Source organism: Phodopus roborovskii, unplaced genomic scaffold (genome assembly GCF_943737965.1).
Source record: "Phodopus roborovskii unplaced genomic scaffold, PHOROB, whole genome shotgun sequence".
In the NCBI taxonomy this organism is placed as follows: Eukaryota; Metazoa; Chordata; class Mammalia; order Rodentia; family Cricetidae; genus Phodopus; species Phodopus roborovskii.
Window position 1 is genome coordinate 289,395 of NW_026125928.1, and position 21,111 is coordinate 310,505.

Consider the following 21,111-nt stretch of genomic DNA (forward strand, 5'->3'; position numbering starts at 1 on the left):
GAAGTTGGGAAGTAACAAAGATGTTATTGCAAATAATCCTTGCACTATTATTTTTTCCTCATTCATTTATTATAATCCAATTCACACTTGTCCACCTTGGCAGTTTTCAGTTCCTGTATTGAGCAAGTAGCATGTGCCAGGCACACCAGCAAATAATAGACCATATGGTATGAGCCACTGGTTAATTTGAAAGGCGAGTAGTTACATACTGATTTTGTGAACAATGTGAACAATACAATCTTGTGAATAGTTGCTGATTTCATTTCCAACCTTGGTATAAATCAAATTGCAGGATTATACGTGTAGCTTTTGTTGACACATTTACTTAAATTTCCCTAAATATATGATGCTCAAGAGTTTTTTCTTTGATCAGTACAGGATTTGTCTTTCACCTATGGCAGACTAATTGTGTATTGAGTCTCATCTTGCTTACATCAAGTGTCTGCTGGTCATGCCCACTCCTCTCTGCCTTACTCGTTCAGAATCAACTTTAACTTTGGAACATTTTCAAAAATCAGCCACACCACCACAAATAATGGTCCATCCCTTTCCAACTTAGCAAAACTTTTAGGACTTTTGTGTTCCCATCAATGTAGACTCCTTGGCACTTAAGTTTAATGGTGTGTTCTAATCCATGTGTGTGATCATGATCACCTGCCGAGCAGGCCAGAGTTTGTATTTGCTTCAGCTCCTTTTGCAACATTCTCTGACTATAGAACATACCCTCTGATGTTGCTGAGTCACTCAGCGTGTAAGTACATGGAACTTCATGCAATCTGTTCAATTTCTCACTTCTCAATAAATGCAAGCTCAAAGTTATTTTCCTCACAATCAAAACTATGGGGCCAATTTCTTTACAAGTTGTTGACAGTCTTAAGAACTTCTTCGATCTCCTGACAGCAGCCATCTTGCTAGCAAATTGGAAAAATTTCTAACATAATGAAGGGGGGGCAGCACAAACTCAGGGAGCAGAGCTAATAATAACCCTTAAAGAGAAAGGCTGTCCCTGGGAATCTTTGGCCCTAGGGACAACTCATCAGACTAATTATCACTAATTATCAATTGTTTCCTCCATTTGAACATAGTACAAGCTCTGTTTCCCCTTGACGGAAAAAGCAACAAAAATTACTGTGACACACACATCCTAAACAGGAGTGAGAATATTTTCTCTGCCATCTCAAGGGAGGTTAGACTCACTTGGAATGCCTTTTTCTCCAGGTAGAGCTGAGGGTTTTCGTCTTAAGTATTGGTGTTCATCACAATTATGTGGACCAACTGTTAGAATGCAGATTTGTGGAACTTAGCAAAAGTTATACATTGTACCATGTAGGGAAAATGCAATTTAGAAGATACTTTAAAGATAGTGTAGTTTTAACCCCCTCCCATACCTCTTCACTTTCTTTCCTTTTTTTTTTCATTTCTTTATTTCTGAAATGAGTCTTTGTAACCCAGGCTGGCCTGGAACATAACCTGTAGGCCAGGCTGGTTTCAAATTCACAGAAACCTTCCCGTCTGAAGTCTCTCAAGTGGTGAGATTACTAGCATGGTGGCCCCATGCTGGATTTCCATTTTTGTTTTAATTCATTAAAAAAAAATACTAAAATTTTCAAAAATATGGTGTTTAGTGTCTTTCAAGTCCAGACTCCCTCCCTTAACTTACCACATGTGCATGGTGATCTAGGAAGGGGTTGATTTTCTGTTCCTCAACACTCAGCCAGTCTGTCCTGTCTGAGGTTTCTGGGTGGTTAGAATGAACTGTTCATTTTGAAGGCTGCTGGGTATTAGCTTGTATGGTTTATTGACCTCAGATGAAGTGCCTGTACCCAGCTTCAAAACATCAGGGGCAGATAATGTTCCAGCTCTAACTTATTGGTCACTCATTGCCCAGAACATCCTTTGCCGCCTAGTACTGATGCCCTCTGATAACCCATTTTATCCTTTCAAGCTACATGAGTGATTGTAGCAATGGGTGTAGTGGTCTACTAATTGGTCACTGTGTCTTTGCCTAGATCCCATGAAACTATTGGTGAGCCCATTCCCCAGCTATGGTCATTGAGTTGTTTTGAGATAGCCTGTATTGATACATAACTCAGGATGGCCTTGAACTCACCCTCCTCTTCATTTCACCTCCCTAGTGCTGGGGTTACAGTTGGTGCCATTATGTCCAGAAAGGAGATTTTTAAAAAAATTATTCCATTCTTTGAAGTGTGTGTGTGTGTGTGTGTGTGTGTGTGTGTGTGTGTGTGTGTAATATGATCTGGTCACACTCATCTCTCCACCCTGTCTTGTCCTTTTCTCACCTCCCACTAAGTTCTCATCCCACTTTCGTGTCTTTTAGTTTTGATTTTTCTTTTGCTTTGTGAGCAAATGGGTGTGAAGTTATCCAATGGAGCACAGGGAACTTGCCAGTGGCTACATCACCAAAGACAATGACTGGTACTTCATTGGCTCTCATGTACAATTCTGTGAAGAAGGAAGAGAGGAACAAATTTGCCACATGGGTTCAGGCATGTCTCAACATTTAGAAGAAGTTTGTTTATTTGTAAGAGGAAGATAACATTGCCGAAGACGTATGCAAGTGTGCCTCCCAAAGTGTACATCCCTGTATTAATTACGTATATATGATTTGTGTATTATTGTTGCCAGGGATTAAAACCAGGGACTGTATTATTATCATGAAATGTAAAATTGAGGCAGGTTTTGTTCTAGTTAGAGGATTCCCCTCCCATTGCTGTGGGAATTCATTGATTTCCAAGCATGAAACACTTGAATATAAATCCACTTATCTAGTTTCTAAACATGGCTGGAAAATTATAAATGAGAGATTGCTCAAAGCTTTTCTTCTATCAATTCAAAAAGGTATTTACTTAGGACATACTGTATGTCCTATTTTTCCTAGGTAGCAATGGACTATGAAAAAAACATAAGCCACAACCTATAGTCATGGAGCTTTCTTTGGTCTATGAAGATTGAAAAGACATGTATTTTGAAATCAGCTGAGTAGTTGGAAAACTGGCTACTTGGTTTTTTATGTACCACAACATAAGAATGTGTGTCTTACATTTTAATGTAATCAAAAATAATCAAAGGAATAATATTTTGCCACTTGAGATTTACAGAAGTTTCAGTGTCTATAAATTAAAAAAAGAAGAACTACTGGCATACAGCCAAACCCATCAGTTTAAGCATTGCCTTTGGCTACTTTTATGTTATGACAAAAGAATTGAGTAGCTGTGACTATTTACTAACAAGCTTTTTACAGGCAAGGTCACTACAATGGTTAATATTGTCAATTTGATAGGACATAGAGTCACCAAGGACATAAGCCTCTGTGTATGTCTGTAAAGGAATTTCTAGATTAGGTCAATTAAGACAAGAAAACCAAACTTAATATGGGAAGCACCACTCCTTGGGCTGGGGTTCTAGACTAACTAAAAGGTCAAAGTGAGCTGAGTAGCAGCACTCATCGTTCTCTGCTTACCAACTGCAGGTACAATGTGACCCAGCTACCTTAAGTCCCTGTCTCCATGACGGATCCCAAATAAATACCTTAAGTTACTTTTATAAGGTATGGTGGTTTGAAAGAAAATGGCCCCCAAAGGGAGTGGCACTATTAGGAGGTGTGGCCTTGTTGGAGGAAGCATGTCACCGTGGAGACGGGCTTTGACGTCTCCTTCAATCACATTTCTCTCAGCTACTTCTCCAGCACCATGTCTGCCTAAATACTGCCATGCTCTGCCATGGTGATAATGGACTCAACCGCTGAACTATAAGCCAGCCCCAATGTTTTCCTTTGTTAAGAGTTGCCGTGGTCACACTGTCTCTTCGCAGCTATAGAAAACAGGTATTTTGTCAAAAAATATGACAACTAATTAATGCATTCACTAACCTCTGGCAAGAGGATTATGAGATAAATTTTGATCAGCTTTGTCAAAAATGTTCCATGCTTCAAAATATTCTGCTTCTCTATGCACTAAAAAGTCATATTCCTTTACTCGTGTTTCAGATACAGTTAATTTCTTTTAAATTTATTTTCCTGTGTATTTGGGTGTATGTCTGTACAACTATGTGAATGCCTGATGCCTGTGGAGACCAGACAAGGATGTTAGCTCCCCTAAGACTAGAGTTACAGATGGTTGTAATCTGCCACATGGGTACTGGGAATTGAACCCAGGTTCTCTGGAAGAGCAGTCAGCGTCCTTAACTACTAAGCCATCTCTCCAGTCCTCAAACACATTTGAAAACGAGGGGCTACAATATTCTAGAACATGTGTTTCCATTAGAATGGAGACTCTCTGCTTTAAAATATCTGCATCAATTAGTTTGCCTGTATAAAATGCATGAAGGAGGTATGAGCAAAACTCCATGGCATTATCTCCTAGAAGATCCACCAGGTTTGGATCCAGGTCCTGGACATTGGATGGAGTGAGTTGAGAGTGTTTAAAAGGCATGAATTCAGATATTCTTTAATAACTGTTCATCCCTTAATGAGTGGAGGAAACCTACAATGCTTTCTTTTCTTCCTCTCTTCGAGATTTCTGATGTGCCACAATTATTAGGGGAGACTCTTGAGAGAACTGTGTTTCTCATCAAGTCTTTGTTATCCAGGTAAGAGTGGGACGAGAGCAAAGGACCACAGAATTTTGTGATGAAAACAAAGACAAAGGAAATGAGAAGGCTGCGGGTGTAGGGGAGAGGGAGAGAGGGGTGTTAGTTATTCTTTGCTTATTTCCCCCTGGCATTATCCCTAGTCTGCTCTTTAAAACAGCACATTTATCTTGGGCTATGCTCAGTTGATGTCCCTGGGAGGGCTGTTCTTTTCTGGGAGTAACAGGGGTGGAGTGGATCTGAGGGAGAGAGTAGATGAGGGGCGAGACTGGGAGGAATGGAGGGAGGGGAAGCTGTGCTTGGGATGTATTGTATGAGAGAAGAATAAATAAAAACAATAAAGAAGCCCAGCAGATTTACCATAAAAACTGAGGTAATGTAAATCTGCTGTATCTCATGTAAATAAGACATCATCCCTGATGCTCCTCTGGGTATTTTGGCTTCTATGTTGTCAACACTTCCTGCCTATTTTACCGGCTATGCCACTGGGCTCTGGGCTCTGGTGATCACAGGAAGAGAAAGGTTTTTTTTTTTTTTTTTTTTTTTTTTTTTTTGGTGTTGTTTGTTTTCGGGGTTTTTTTTTTGAGGGGGGCGTTCAAGATGAAGTTTCTCTGTAGCTTTGTCTGTCCTGGAACTCACTCTGTAGAGCAGGCTGGCCTCAAACTCAGAGATCCATCTGCCTCTGCTTCTCAAGTGCTGGGAATGCTCCCTTCATATCAACTCTAAATCTGTGTTTGTGTGTGTGTGTGTGTGTGTGTGTGTGTGTGTGTGTGTGTGTGTGTGTGTGTGTGTGTGTGTCTATCCACAGAGGCCGGAAGAGGGCATCCTGTACCCTGGAGCTGGGACTCAGGCATTTGTGAGCTGTTTGAGATGGTTGCTGGGAACCCATTTTGGATCTTCTGCAGAAGTAGCGAGACTCCTAGAACTGCTGAGTCACATCCTCAGTTCTGTTTTAAATTCCAAATAGAAGCTGGATTTGTGGCCACACACCCGTAAGCTGAGTACATGGGAGGCATAGGCAGGAGCCAAGGCCAGTCTGTAGGAGCAACATGGTGAGTCCGTGTCTCAAAAATTGAACCAAAAAGCAAGCAGACAAAATAAATAAGTAAGTCAGTAAATAAATAAATGAAAAACTCAGGTCAATCAGCCAATCAGAAATAAAAGAGTATTTGTATCATTTGCTGTTCTAGTCAAACGATTTGTGGCATCTAAAACAAGGACTGTGAGAATAGGGGAGAATCTGGGAAGTCACACTCCTTGGCAATGACCTCTGGGCCATGGGCACTTGAATTGTCTACACATGTAGTTTGTAACTTATGAAGAGAAGATCCTGAGATCAATTTCTCTATTCTTTCTGAATCTCACCCTGGATTCATTTGAAATTCCTACTAGTAGTTGTTAGTTTACATAGAGGCTGCTGGCATCTTTGACTGATAATATTTCCTGTATCTTCAATCCCTTTTTTCTTGTTGGTGTTGTCTCTCTCCATGTTTCCTCGGGCCCTTAAGGGGAGGTGTTGGGGCTAACTGGTAACAGGCATAGTCAGTCCTCTTTCTGTTTGATGGTCCCAAGATGGAATCTTTATGGGAACTATTTGTGATTCTGATGAACACCCAGGACAGGCAACAGAGAAGGTGCTTAGGTATCTACCCTGTTAGGTTGCCTTTTAACAGCAGGGAAGAAAATGACATGTGTTTGTGTGTATTCTTCCCATTCTTCCTTGTTTCTCTTTCAGTCACTAAAACCCTTAGCACGCAGCAGCAGCAAGCATCACAGGCTATAACTACATTGGAAATAGAGTTTGGAGTTCAACGGAATCCTGCTACCATGTGCTGTGAGAATTTCAAGGGAAATTGTTTTGGTCCCCAGGAGATACCTACCCTTCAACTGCTGGCAGACAAAATCTGAGGCCAGGGAGCAGTAAGACGAGGAAAATGTTGTTCCTAAGTTAGACCACCAGGGGGAGAGCTAAGCCAGGTCCAGGCAGAGAATGGCACCCTGAGCTGTGCAGCTGCTGCTAACTGTATGTCCTTTGTTGAGAGTGTTGCAACTCCCAGTCTCTGGGCAGCAGGGCAGACAGTTCAAGAGAAATTTTAAGCATGCAAGATCTGTTTGGGAAAGAAACACGCAGAGGACTGAGGTGTTCCAAGGCAGGGTGTGCGAGATCATGAGTCCTTGTCATGAATTTGGCGGCCTGCTTGTTCTCTGTGGCTATAGGCTTTTTTTTATTTTTTTTAACAGAGTATTAATTTTTTGGAGACAGGGTCTCAGTGGGCAGCCTTGGTTGGCCGGGAATTTGCTGTGTTGACCAGGGTGACCTTGAACTCACCAAGATCTGACTGCTCCTGCCACCTGAAGACTGAGATTAAAGGTGCGAGCCACAAGCTAGAGAGCCTCAGGCACTACGCTAGCAGCAGCACTTCTTGTCTTTCCAGAGGCTCCATGTTCTATTCCTAGCAGTTAACAACTGTCTGTATCTCCAGTAACTCCTTTTCTAGCCCCCGAGGGTACCAGGCATGCACATACTTGCAGGCAAAACGCACACACATAACATCAACAGGATAAATGAGTCTTAAAAAGTAAAGATGTTGAGCCATCATAGCTGGGTGCAGGGGAAAGTATTAGCTTGACATCTGGTAGACACCTTGAAGGAGAAAAGAAAGCCAGGGGTGTGGGTGTGGTAATGAGCATATAGGCTTAGTAAAGAGGACACTGTTTGCAGAAACGAGGTAAGTCTCCCTGTAAGATCCTTTTGGTTAGCAGCTTAGAGACAATGAGTCAGTTAGCCAAGGGGAAGGACGGGTGAGGTTAGATAGAAGTCAAGGATCCTGTGTGTATCAGGATCTTTGAATTAGGATGGAGGCCAAAGGGAAGAGGTATGATGATTATTGTTACTTTGGTTCGGGAGACCTTACTGAGAATTTGTCCTTGGCTATCATCAAAATGGAAACTAAAGACAAGAAATAACAAATGATGGTGTGGAGAAGAAAAAAAAAAAAAAGAATTCCCAGGCAGTGTTGATAGCAATGAAAATTAGCATAGCCATTATGGAGAACAATATGGAGCTCCTCAACAAAAGAAAAGTAGAATTCATAATATCCAGCTGTCTCACTTCTGGACATATGTACAAAAGAAATGAAATCTGCATACCAAAGGGATATGTGCATCCAGATGTTCATTGTGGCATTATCATAATAGCTAAAATACAGAATTAACCTAGGTTCCTATCAACACATGAATGGCTAAAGAAAATGTGGTGAGTATGCACAATGGAGTATTATTCTGCCATCAAGAAAATGAAAACCATTTTTTTTTGCAGCAAAGTGATGGAAATGGGGGACATTATGTTAGGTGAAATAAGCCATATTCAGAAATACAAGTAGAACATATTCCCTTTCAAAAGTGTGTGCTGTTAAAGGAAGGTTGGCCTCAATGCAGAATAATGATTGCTAGAGTTGGAAGGAGGGTAGTTTAGATAGAAAGAGGCTGGATTATATAGTGTATACTTCATGCATGCAATGAAATGTCACCTGAAACCCACTAATTTGTATAACTTAAGCATGCTAATTAGAACAGAAACAGTGTGCCTTCTTAGACAAGTCACCTTAGTCTCTTTGCCTCAGTTCATTCATTTACAAAATGAAATAAATAATAATACCTCATAAAGTGAGTGCGACGGTTTAGTGAGATAACATGCACTGAATGTGTTTATGTAATATGTGGCCCATGGGCGAATGGTAGTCATAATAATAGTTATAGTGATAACAGTGCCTGGCAATTGATAAAGGCATGCCCACATGCCAGTTATTCTTATTCATTATATGGTAACTACTGAATTTCAACATCTTAGAAAAACTCTAACCTCGTAGTGTTGGTTAAGGATGGAAAATGTTACTTGTCCATGTTAGGCAGTTAGCTCAGGGATCTGGGAAGATAGTAGTAATAGGGCCCAGAATTAAGATGTAAGGAGCCTGGCAAAGCAAGCTCATCTCCCTTTATTATTGTTGTACAGATAGGATCTAGAGCTTTGCCGTAGCTCCTAGATACATGAGTCTTCTCTACGTTTCTCTGCAGCGTGCCAGAATATTCCCAGTTGGGTAGAAGAGAACTTCATTCATGTTTGAAAGGTTTCCCAGGAAATCAAAGCATGAATGGCAGAAAGAAGTAAATACTGGGCTATTCTTTGCTTGTGTGCAAGCTATTTCCCTGGCCAGACAGGAGACCTCAACTCTACAGCCACTTTTCTGTCTTCCCAAATTTGAGCCCTACTTCAAAGTCAGATTGGCAGTTACCTTCTAAATATACCTCGTAATGGTGCAGTCAAATGGCACTGGCTGGACTACAACTGAATGAATAGGTATCACTCTTAAGTCTTCCAAATCTTGAAGATATAATGCAAGCACTGATTATGCAGGGGATGGAAAAGATGAGAAGCTGAACATGAAACCCTGAGGCAAGTCAGCATAGAGCAACTTGTTTCTCTCGTTCTTGAGTTTGAAGGGCAACATGAGGAGGTTGTGTTAACAGAGCCCAGGGCCTGGGACTCCCTGACAAGACCTAGATGGAAGACGAGGCCAAGCAGAGTATTGATGGCCTGGAAATCGCTTGATGTGAGTCTCCCAGAAGACAGAGCAGTTTCTAGAAGCACCACAGAAAGTGCCATGACCTACTTTCTAATTTGTCAAACCTATCTACAAGACAAAAAGAAAGACATTGTATTTGTTTGGTATTTTTCTTGGTGCAGGAAATAGATTAGAGTAAGAAGCAAATGAAAGTGTGTATGTGTGTGTGTGTGTGTGTGTGTGTATTAGAGATTGCCCAAAGCCACAAACATGCTAGGCAAATGTTCCACTAAGGCACTACATCCCACATGACAAGCTTATATTTTACATAGAAGTCAAGTGAGATAGAGGTCAAATCGGCTTAAGTAACACTTTGGAAGCTGAGCCAGACAAGGGATTTTTTTTTATCCTGGAAGAAGTCAGGCCAAATAGTAGGTCCTTCATAACCTGATGATGACAATAAAATCTTTCACCACTGGAACTTGTTAGGCTGAGGATATTGGTTAGATAAAACTAGGTAAAGAATGACACGGAGCCCATTCCTATGGAGGGTTACTCTCTCAGCCTAGATACAGGGGGAGGGTCTAGGTCCTGCCCCAAATGATGTGACAGACTTTGATGATCCCTCATGGAAGTCCTCACCCTACCAGGGGAGTGGATGGAGGGTGGGACGGGGAGTGAGTGGGGGGAATGGGAGAATGGGAGGGAGAGTGAACTGAGATTGGTATGTAAAATAAGATTGTGTTTAATTTAAATAAAAAATCCATAATAAAAGAATGACATTGTGCTGTAGCTCTTTTTTACATTTTGAATTTATTTACCTGTGTGAATGTTTTGTCTATATATACACGTATGTGTATCACACATGTGCCTGGTGCTTACAGTAGTCAGAAGAGGGCATTGGATCTTCTGGAACTGGAGTTTTAGACAGTTGTTAGTTACTGTAACAAGATCCTTTACAAGAGCAACCAGTGCTCTTAACCAGTGAGTCATTTCTCCATTCCCTACACTATAGTTCTTGCAGAGCACAGGCTCTCAAGTCAGGAGCGATGTGACAGTGTGATAGGTCTAGGTATGGATTTTAGCATTTACACTATCCTAATTAAATTCCAGACCGGCGCAATGACTATATCATGAACAATGACTGAAAGAATAAGGCAGAAATCAAAATACTATCATTTCTTTATATGACTTCTGGGTCACGGACACTTGAATGATCCACAAGTATAATTTGTAACTAACTATAAAGAGAACACCCTGAGACCAATCTTCAGGAAGTTCTAGTTTTCAACAAGGGGCAACTCTTTCTGAATCTCAGCCCAGAACTCTTTTGAAATACAAATATAGCCATTAAAAAATCTCTAGAATGTCCACTGATAGTTGTTATTTTATGTGGAGACGACTGGTATCTTTGACTTGGGAACTGCTGCCCAGATCTGAGCCTTTGCAAAATCATAATGATGGTGACATTTTCTGTACTTCTAATAGCTTTTTCTTGTTGGTGCCATTTATGACTCTTCCTCAGGCTCACACATTGTCCTCATGGAACCACTCATTGCTTACCTGATCTATACAGGATTGATACATTTAAACTGTCATAGTTGACTAACAGCTCAAATGACATTTGTTTAAGAACTGGGACAAAATATTAAGGAATTAAATACATGGACCTCATGGCAATAACTGACTCTGAATGCTAGCATTTTATAATAACTATGTATGTTTTCTCATTTGTACATTTTTTTCTTGTTTAGATTCAACTGGCTATTAAAGCAGACCACCTTACCAGCATCTCTTAATCCTTCATGAAGCACTGATAAAGAGCTCAAAATTTTCTGGGATAGCTCTTAGCTGCTACTCTGAAACTTTGAACTAGTATAAACACTGGATAATTTCCCAGTGGCATTTACTGACAACCAAATTCCTACCCAGGCTGAGGCAGCCTTTGATACCCTTTGAATGAGAAAGATGTGTGTCTCCAGTGGTTTATCTTTCTGAAGTCTTTCCCCTTATAACAGAGGCCTTGTAAAGGGACACTTATGAAGCAGAGATTTGTTTGTTTGTTTGCTTTGAGACAGGGCTTCTATGTAACTCTTGCTGTCCTGGAACTTGCTCTGTAGACCAGATTGGCTTGGAACTCACAGAGATCCTTCTGCCTCTGTCTCCTGAGTGCTGGGATTAAAGATGTACACCACTACCACCCTGCCGAAGTAGAGATATTACAAATGGAATGAAATCTACTTCTATTCTTTACCACTTACAAAAACTTGGGTATTTGCACAGTTTGCCCAATGTTAACATTCCTTTGGATCCATTTCCAAATGGTGTAAATAGACAACCAGTAACTTCCAGAGCAGTGGGAAGATTCAGACTGATTTGCTGCCTCTAGATGCCTGTGAGGTGGTGTAGGCCCCACCCCATTCAGGCCACCTACTTAGGCCCTTAGTATCAGGAATGAAGGTATTATCTTCAGGTGCAGGATTAGGTAGTGTTAAAACCAAACCTACTACCAGCAGGTGGTGACAAAAATGTTAGCGCTGTTGATTCTCATTCTTGCTAGAAAATGTCACCCAGCTCAATGGGGTGCACTGAAACCCTATATTAGATGACAAGAAAATTTTACCTCTTTTTTTCTGTCACTAGGAATAATCAACTGCTAGATACTTAGTGAGAAAACCACAAATGTCTTAGCAGACACATACAAAAGAAACATTTTAGATTCCATGTGTGTCTTGCCACGTGTAGAGAACAGACTAGGTGTGAGTGTAAATCATCTCAAAGTTCTTTGTTTAGTTGGATTTAAATGAACACGGGGTTGGAAGAGAAAGGGAAGTAGGGAGAAGAGGAGAGGAAGAGAGAGGGAGGGATGGAAAGAGGGAGGGAGGATGGAGGGAGGGAGAAAGACAGATAGACACAAAGACAGACAGACAATAAGAGACAAGAAATGAAGCTGAGCTATATTGTATCATTCTATTTCAACACAATGGAACAGAGTTCCAGAGCTAGGAAGGACCTTGCTGTGCTATTCTTATCTGTAGACACACAGGCTCATAGAGCTGGTTAAGAAGTACTATAAAATATATAATTCAAAGATCTCTTACTGTAACATATATTCATTACTGTTTGGTTCTGTCCATAGCAGAAATGAATAACAGATGTTCATTATTACCTGCAATATTAGAAAAATGTGGACAGTCTCTGTCTAAGCACAAATAATCATATACATATATACATATATGCATATGTAGACAGTAATTTAAGCTCAGGTGGGCTAAATGACACCTCATGACAAACTATACCAGATAAATAGCATACAGGAGAGAGAGAAGACTTAGCTTTTATCATTGTTTGCCTTTTGCATGATAGCAAAGTCTGATTCATACATAGAGGGCAACCTAGCAACTAATTGTCCAAATCTAGAGTCATTCAACAGAAGTTATCCTCAGCTAACCAGACTCAGTTGCTAATACTCTTCCTAGAAATGATAAGCAGGTTATGAGACTATAATTCAAAACTGGATATTTACTTTGGCAAAGAGAGAGAGAGAGAGAGAGAGAGAGAGAGAGAGAGAGAGAGAGAAGAGAAGAGAAGAGAAGAGGAGAGGAGAGAGAGGCAGAGTCCATAACTAATCCTGTATCCTCTACCTTCATCATTTCTAGTCTAGGCTAACAGGCAGTGATGATTGAAATAGTGAACAAAAAAAATCTGCATTGCTAGATTCAAGGTGTCACGGTGCATGCTCATAACCCCAGCACTCCAGAGACTGAGGCAAGAGGATTGGGAATTTGAGGCCAGCCTGGTCTATACAATGATGCCTGCCTTAAAAACAATAAACTAAAAAAAAAAAAAAAAAAGAAAGAAAAATGAGCTTAGTCTAAGAAGATCTGATGATAGAGTATAGTTCTCATCTCTGCTTTAGCAAAAAATAGGCCCTCTGACAAACTGAACATTATAGTGCATTTCCAGGACCTGAGATGTGGAGACAGGAGGATCAGGAATTCAGGGTCACTCTCAGCTACACAGTGAATTTAATGCCAGCTTTGGATACTATAAGACATCATATCAAAAACATCTGACTCTGAAGAGGAAGATGCTTGCAGTGTTATCCCTAGAGAAACAGATTGACTGGATTTAACCAGAATATAAGTGAGGTGCCAAATACAGTAGCCAACTGTGCATATATCCCCTGAGGTTTCCTTACTGAGGCAAAAATATTGGCTCAAATATTTACAACATTTTCAACAGATAGCAAGAAAGTCGTCAAGCCCAGTAACCCAGTGTAGATTAGTAGCTTTCTGTAGACTAAGACTGCAAACAATATTGTTCTGAAAAGAAGTCAGTTGAATAACTGACTAAGGTATATTCATTGAGGTAATAAGACTATTTCATTGAGTGTGCAATGGGCTCCACATCACTGTGACTTCTCCAGAAACCCAAGGAAGCCCCATTGTAAAGCAGCTACTCACAGCGATAAGCTGGTAGGAGTTGTTCATCATGGCAATGAGCATGTTCAGCAGCACTACTAGGGAGATCACGTTGTATGTCCCAAACATAGTAGCTCCCACAAATTCGGTGAACTCATGTCTGGCCTTCACATTGGTAACATAGAGATTTAAAAGGCCAAATACAGACCAGAAGAGTGACTGAAGGGTTTCAAAGAGCCTAAAAGAGATGCAAAAGCTGGTTAGTTCTTTGAATGAGAGTATAAGAGAGCAAATATGAGGTAGTCTGTAAGAGGAGAGTCAGATTTGGGACAGGTGGACTGCCATGCTTGTGCATTTTAGCCTTTTTCTTAACACAACAGCGCAGCCAGGACATTTCGTTTAGACACTTTGCTGTACTTCCTGGGATATTATCTCTCTCCTCTCAGTGTACTGGTAACCTAAAAATTCTCAGAGCTATTCGTGTGGGCTAATTCTTCTATCAAACCATCCTTCCCTGTTAGTTAGTAGTAGACCATGTTATCTACTACTTTCCTAATTATCTGGGGTCAACAACTTCAGACCTTAAGAATATGGAGCTTTTTTTTTTCCCCCTATACAGGGTTACTATTTCAGCCCAGATCCATGGAAGAAGGCCTAGGCCCTCCCCCAAATGATGTGACAGACTTTGAATACCCCCTATGGAAGGCCTCACTATCTTTAGGGAGTGGGTGGGGGGCGAGTTGGGGGGATTGGTGGGGGCATGGGAGGATGGGAAAGAGAGGAAATGGGGGGATTGGTATGTAAAATAAGATACCTTCTAAATAAAAAAACACTAGCAAAACTCTAAAAAATGTCTTACGTTCTGAAGTAAAATTGCTATATTCTGTAACAGAAAAAAGCAAAAGAATATGGAGCTTTGCAAATTGGAGGGAGTGGGGCTTAAGAGCACTTGCTGCTCTTCTCGAGGACCTAGATTTGGTTCTAGGATCACTCTAAACCTGTCTGTAACTCTAGCTCCAGCGAATCTGTCTCCCCTGGCCTCTACAGGCACCTGAACTCATATGTCTACCCCGACAAAAAGACACACACATCCTTACATGTCATTAAAATAATAAAAATCTTTAAAAGAAGTAATATGGAGCTTGAGCTATACTGTGCTATGTGGAAATCTCAACTGACACTTACTCCTTGAGTAAGCATAAGGGCAGGCTGTTGTCCTAGGATTGGAATACAGGGCCACATATATGCTAAATGTGCTCTCTACCACTGTGCTGTAGTCCAGATCAAAACTACCACTTTGTTGTTCTGGCAGGATTCCGATGGTACTAAGCTCAGTGGAAGAGCTTGATGAATCTCAGAATAAGAAGTTATATATTTTAGTGGTGTATACATTAAGTATTATTAAGAACTCAATATAAGCACATTTTACATGTTCTTTTTAAAAATCTTCAAAAGATCTTCTGGCTGGCCTCGAACTCATTGAGATTTGCCTGTGTCTGCCTCCTGATTACTGGGATTAAAGGCATGCAGCACCATATCCTGGCTTGTTTTACATTTTAATGAATTCATTATTATCATTACTCATAAAACTTCACCATAAAAAGCAGTAGATGTTATATTAGAATGAGGTACTAATATATAAAGTGATATGGTATTGTAAATAAATGGGAAATATAAGTGATGGGGACCCTAGGAACAGATAACAAGAGATTTTTATATGCTAACTAGAGGATTTCAATATCGACTTTTTAATAAGAAAGCAATCAATTAAAGAAAAACTATTATTATTATTGATGATCTTCCATTCAGAGATTGATTGGCTCAAGGACACTCAGCTAGTAAGTGCTGAGCCAGAATTCAAGGGCAGGTCTTTGTGACCTTGCCAAGCCATTACATCAGTCTCTATTAGATGGCTTTGCAAATTATTGCTTCCTGTTTTAGTCTCCATACGCAAACATGGAACTTTGTAATGATATACTTTTGGCATGTGGGGTTTCAGCTATCTTGCATTCAGAAATCTACTACAGCAATACTGTGCAGTTAGCTTGTGGGTAGCACCTAAGTCATTTCCCACTCACAAGGGATTGTAGAACGTAAAAAACACTACTCTAGGAAGAAATATACCTTTTCAGTTTGCTCCAAATGTATTGTTCGCCAGTTGCAAGGTAGAATCGGGAGTATCAGGAGTTCAATGTTATCCTCTACTACATAGAGATTTGGAGGCCAGCTTGGTCTACATTAGACTGTCTTAAATTGGAAAAAAGGAAAGTTATTCTACTCTTCTTTTCTGGAGTGTTGGAAATGGAACTAAGGCCTTTTACATGCTATGTGAGTCTTTTAACACTGAACTATACCCCTAGCCCAAGAATTTGTTTTCTTTAAGAAAAAAAAATCCTATCTTTTTTGGGTTGCTTTAGTTCATCTGTAATCTACATATAATAATTATACAAATTTGTGGGGTAAAGTAAAGTTTTGATCCAGGTAAATTCTGTGTGATGTCAAATCAGGTTAATGACCATCTTTACTGCCTGTAGCATCTGTCATTTCCTTGTGGTGAAACATTAAAATGTGCTCTTTTAGCCAGTTTGGAATATACATTGTCTTTATCTAGAGTCACCCTACTGAAGACAAGAATACCAGGACTTTTTACTTCTATCTTAGTGCAACACTTCCCATTGACCAAGGTTTCCCTTCTCTTCCTCCCCCTCCTACTCTTCCTGACCTTTGGTAGGTTCTACTCTACTCTAGTACTAGACTTCTAGAAACCTCCTTAAAGCTTACATTTTGTTTGATGCAAGTAAATACTAAATGATGAAGCATTTGAGAATCAACAGTAAGATTTAGTCTATAGTTTAGGGCCCAGGATGTGAGAAGCAGAATATATGAAAAGTGTTGGGATTACAGGTCTGTTACTGACTTACGTGATGCTGGGGGAAGAACACAGGGCTTTGTGTATACTAGGCACACACCTCTACCAACTGAGCCTCATGCTTATCACCTCTTCTGAATGTCCAGGAGTCTGGAAATCATGCAATAGGATGCATCACACAGCCCAGCAGAAGACTACAATAACAGGGAAGATAGGAGGTGCAGAAATCTAGCTCTGCTAAGAGGGCACAGCACAAGTGCTTTTGCCCATTAGAAGCCGGGACCACCAGGACACCAGTGATGGAGCAAAAATCTAGCACAGCAGCTGGATGCTATAAGTTAAGGGGGATGGGAGGGAAGCTGTAGACAGAATCCTTGGAACATGATTAGAACAAGAGAAGAGCCTTCAGTCAGGACTAAGCGAATAAGGCGGGAAAATGTACACTAAATGACAGCTGGAGAAATTACCACTGATTGAGTAGGAATAGATGCCAGTAAGTGGCCATTGTCTGGTGGAAGGAAGGTGGCACTGGCCTGCTTCGTAACATAACTTTATCCACTTCAGCACTATATCTATGACTATTCTATCTTTGTGTAACAAGTTTTTTTTTCTTTCTGTTGAAACAGAGCCTCATGATATCACTCAGGATGGCATGGAGCTAACTAGGAAGTCTAGGGGGGTCTTTCTTTCTTTCTTTTTTTTTTTTTTTTTTTTTTTTTTTGAGACGTGGTTTCTCTGTGGCTTTGGAAGCTGTCCTGGAACTCACTCTGTAGACCAGGCTGGCCTCGAACTCACAGAGATCCACCTGCCTCTGCCTCCCCAGCACTGGGATTAAAGGCGTGCACCACCACTGCCTATCTAGTCTTAAACTCACTATCCTCCTGCCCAAGCTTTCTAAGTGCTGGGGCGGAAGGTATGCACCACCATGCTTGCTCCACAACCAACCTTATATAGCTCCACAGAATCAGTTATGGTCCCATTTCTCTGGACACAAGTGCAGATTGGAGCCTGTATGTCTGGATTGGTATCATGGCTCTGCCAATTAGGGTTTATGCAACTGGCAGCAGCCTGCTTAATTGCTTTTGATCTTAGTTTCTTCCTCTACACAATGGGTAAGCTGACTACCTCACACTAGGGAGGGAGGGGCAAGTGTGTTTGTTCACATACACATGATTTATAAGAGTACCTGGACCTCAGAACACTCTATGATCTTAGCTATTTTTATGATGACTGTTAAGCTGTCTATCTTCATATTCCTATGTTCCTTGTAGCTTTTTGGGTCTTTGTAGATTGTTATTCATTTGTGTGTCCAGTGCTTCATAGTTGTGACTACAATACATCCAACTTTTAATGTCTTACGGTTTTTATACTGGCCAGTGAGATGGCTCAGCTAGTTAAAGTACTTGCCATCAAACCTGATTACCAGAGTTAGACCCTCAGGTCACACAAGGCGGGGAGAGAGAAAGCCACTCTTGTGAGTTGTCCTTTTCCTTCTATGGTACATGTTCACCATATATATATGATGAAAACATGAATAAAATAAATTTTACAAATTTTGGATATGGACACCTTTCATGTACAATCTCCATATGTATCATTTTAATAGCTGCCCAAAATTCCACCTAGCAAAGACAAAGGCTGACAAAATTACCAGTGCTGTGGGTGAAAAATCAATGGCATGCTTCATAGGTTTTCAGATGAGAGAGGACTGAGAAGGCTAGCTAGTATATTGAAAGGAAGCATCAAGATTAAGAACGAAAGTTCTCCTCTGACCTCTGCACTCATGCTATGGTATATGTGCCCCAGTGCAAAATGTAGTAAAAGAAGATTCAGAATTATTTCAACAGCGTGAAGCAATGGGCGGAAACTGGCATGCGGCATATAATAGGGATCCATGTATTCTAAGTGCTGAAGGAGAGCAATAGGGAAAAAAGCCAGGGGGTTTGGCTAAAAGCAAGTTTAAAGTGATCAGTAGAGTGGCATAGCTGGACAGACAACCACCCAAGGGTAGAAACAGAGGCACGTGATCTACAATTAACAATAGGATCGCTTCACATCCACTCATGTTGCCAATGACTTTCTTGCAGAATTGGTGACTCTAAATAAGGTCACTAGACTCACCAATGTTTATATTCTGGTGATACCGTACAATATTTATATGCGATGTTACCACTGGGAAGCATCAGATAAAAGCTCCACAGATTTCTCTTATATTCTTTCTTACGGTGGCATGCATGTACATCTATAATTATCTCCAGATTCAAAATGATAGTTGTTACCAGTCTTCATTGTTTCAATTATTTGGTGGATATTTTGAATACCTCTATGTTCCGGGTGCCTAGTACACACCTAGTTACAATGAGAGTATCAGTTTGGTGGAGATAGAGATAGATGACTAAAATGAGAAGGTTATATATGACAGTGGACACATGTTCACAGTACTGTAGGGCAACAGAGGAAATCCACAACTGGAAGGGGGTAAGAAAAGGCTTTAGAACAGATGACACTGCTGGATTCTAGAAGGCTGGAGAAGACTTTGCCAAACTGGCTAGGCACGTGTGATGGCTAATCTTGGTTGTCAACTTGACTCACCTGGGAAGAGGGAGCCTCAACTAAAGAATTGCCTCCATCAAATTGGCCTGTGGGTTTGACTGTGAGGACATTTTATTGATTGTCAATTAATGAAGGAAGTTCTAGCCCACTGTGTGCAGTGTCATCCCTAGGCAGGTGGGCCTAGGCTGTTTAAGAGGAGTAAGTAGCGTTCTTCCATGGTCTCTACTTCCTGCCTCCATGTTCCTCCCTTGAGTTCCTGCACGGACTTCCCACAATGATGAACTATGACTTCAACGTGTGAGCTGTTATAAAGCTTTCCTTCTCCCAGCTGCTTTTGGTCAGAGCCACTTATTATTACAGCAACAGAAATCTAACTTGGATCGTGGGGACAGGCATTCCAGGCAGAGGGAGTAATGTATCGTGCACAAGACCCATGCAACTGAGACAAGAAGCTTTTGTGTATTTGGGGAGCAGAAAAGATTGACTATGAAGGAAAAGAGTGAAGGCCTGTAGAGGCATGCTGCAAATTTCCAAGATCCTATATATTATGGTAAAGAGGTTGGATTTACAGAGAAGAATAGCATACACTGGATAGGCATGGAGCCAGGGGGTGATGATATTGGGATTTTGAAAAAATTTCCACACGGTGTGGAAGAGATTATTATGAGGTGGAGATAAGACTGCAAGCAGGAGTTCAGTTAAGAGGCCGTTTCTGGAATTCTTAGGACTTAGACCTGAACCTAAACAACGTTTCTTTCTATCTCTATGTCTCTGTGTGTCTGCCTGTCTACCACTCCCACCTCTACCTATGTGTGTGTGTGTGTGTGTGTGTGTGTGTGTGTGTGTGTGTGTGTTTGTGTTTGTGTTTTGCAGGACCTCTAGAAAGTACAACTGACTGGGTGAGTTGAAACACTGGATATTTCATGAAGAATAGTGAGAATAGTCTAAGAGTGTCAGATGACTGCTAGGATTCTGGCTGTTGTCATTTAATGAGCTGAGAAATTAAAGGGAAAATAAGTTAGAGTAACAATATGGAGATAAGTGATTTAGTTGTGGACAGTCATTGCCTTGAGTATCCTGTGGGATAAAGAGCCAGGGGTTTTCAGGAGGCATCTGTAGATGAGTACCTGGACCACTGAAAACAGATGCAGGACTTTCAGGTTAGCATCTTTTACACTATCACTCTATAACCCTCACAAAATCTATGGCCAGAGAGTGATGGTGCCTTCCCAACTGTCTCTGCCAAGAGCAGATGAAGGCCCAGTATTCACAATGTGGAATCTGGAGCTCAAATCAACAACAGTGTTGCCACGCAGTTGTCAGCAAGTACATCATGTTCCTTACAAAATACATTTCAAGGGAAAAGAACTTTCACCACATTTTAAAGAACAATAGCAATGGCATTCTTGGAGAATCATATGGAAGAGAAAAAGTCGGGCAGACATCACACTTTTCATGAGGTATCTAAACAACCTCACATTCCCCTTTTGTAACAAACTGTCTTTCTGATGTTCTGGCTGAGCAGCCTGCATTTTAATAAGTATTATTATTAATGCCAAAGTCAAAATGTTTAAAAGAAAACACATTTGAATAGGCCTCTATGGAGGAAACCAATCTGATGACAGAGAGTAATGTTGAAGTGACATTATGGCCAATTTAGGTCCAACATGACAATGTGTCTTCATACTTGATACCTCAGAGATATAATTTCATGTAGGCAGATTCCCTTTCTCTGCTAAGCAAATGAGGAGAACAACAGGTTTGTTGCCTACAGGAGTATTAATAATGATTACAAACTTGCAGGGAGGCATTTCATTCATTTTCTTGGCAGAGCTCATATGGATGGGGAATTGGTAAAGACCTGGTGTCCTGGAAAGCACCTTGCTTTCAATTGCTCTTTCCTTTGGAACATTTTTATGGGAATGATGATGTCTCTTGGTGCAAATTACATGGCAGAATTGCTTTTTCTAATAAAACTAGGTTGATATGAGTCCTGTCTAGAGCCATGCAGGAGAAGAAGGCAAAGTCCCCAGTGAAGAAGCACCATTAAGGTGCAGTCTATGGGGCCTCTGGGAATGGAACAACATTTATACCT

General features: G+C 40.7%; 1 protein-coding gene across 1 annotated transcript in view; it reads right to left on the reverse strand.

Annotated features, from left to right (window-relative positions):
* The window catches only part of Trpc5 (transient receptor potential cation channel subfamily C member 5), a 246,973-nt gene that overhangs the window by 13,591 nt on the left and 212,271 nt on the right, over positions 1–21,111 (reverse strand). Inside the window, exon 7 of the mRNA XM_051179000.1 lies at positions 13,637–13,832. Coding sequence (XP_051034957.1) covers positions 13,637–13,832 — 196 coding nt within the window. The remainder of the gene's footprint in view (positions 1–13,636; positions 13,833–21,111) is intronic.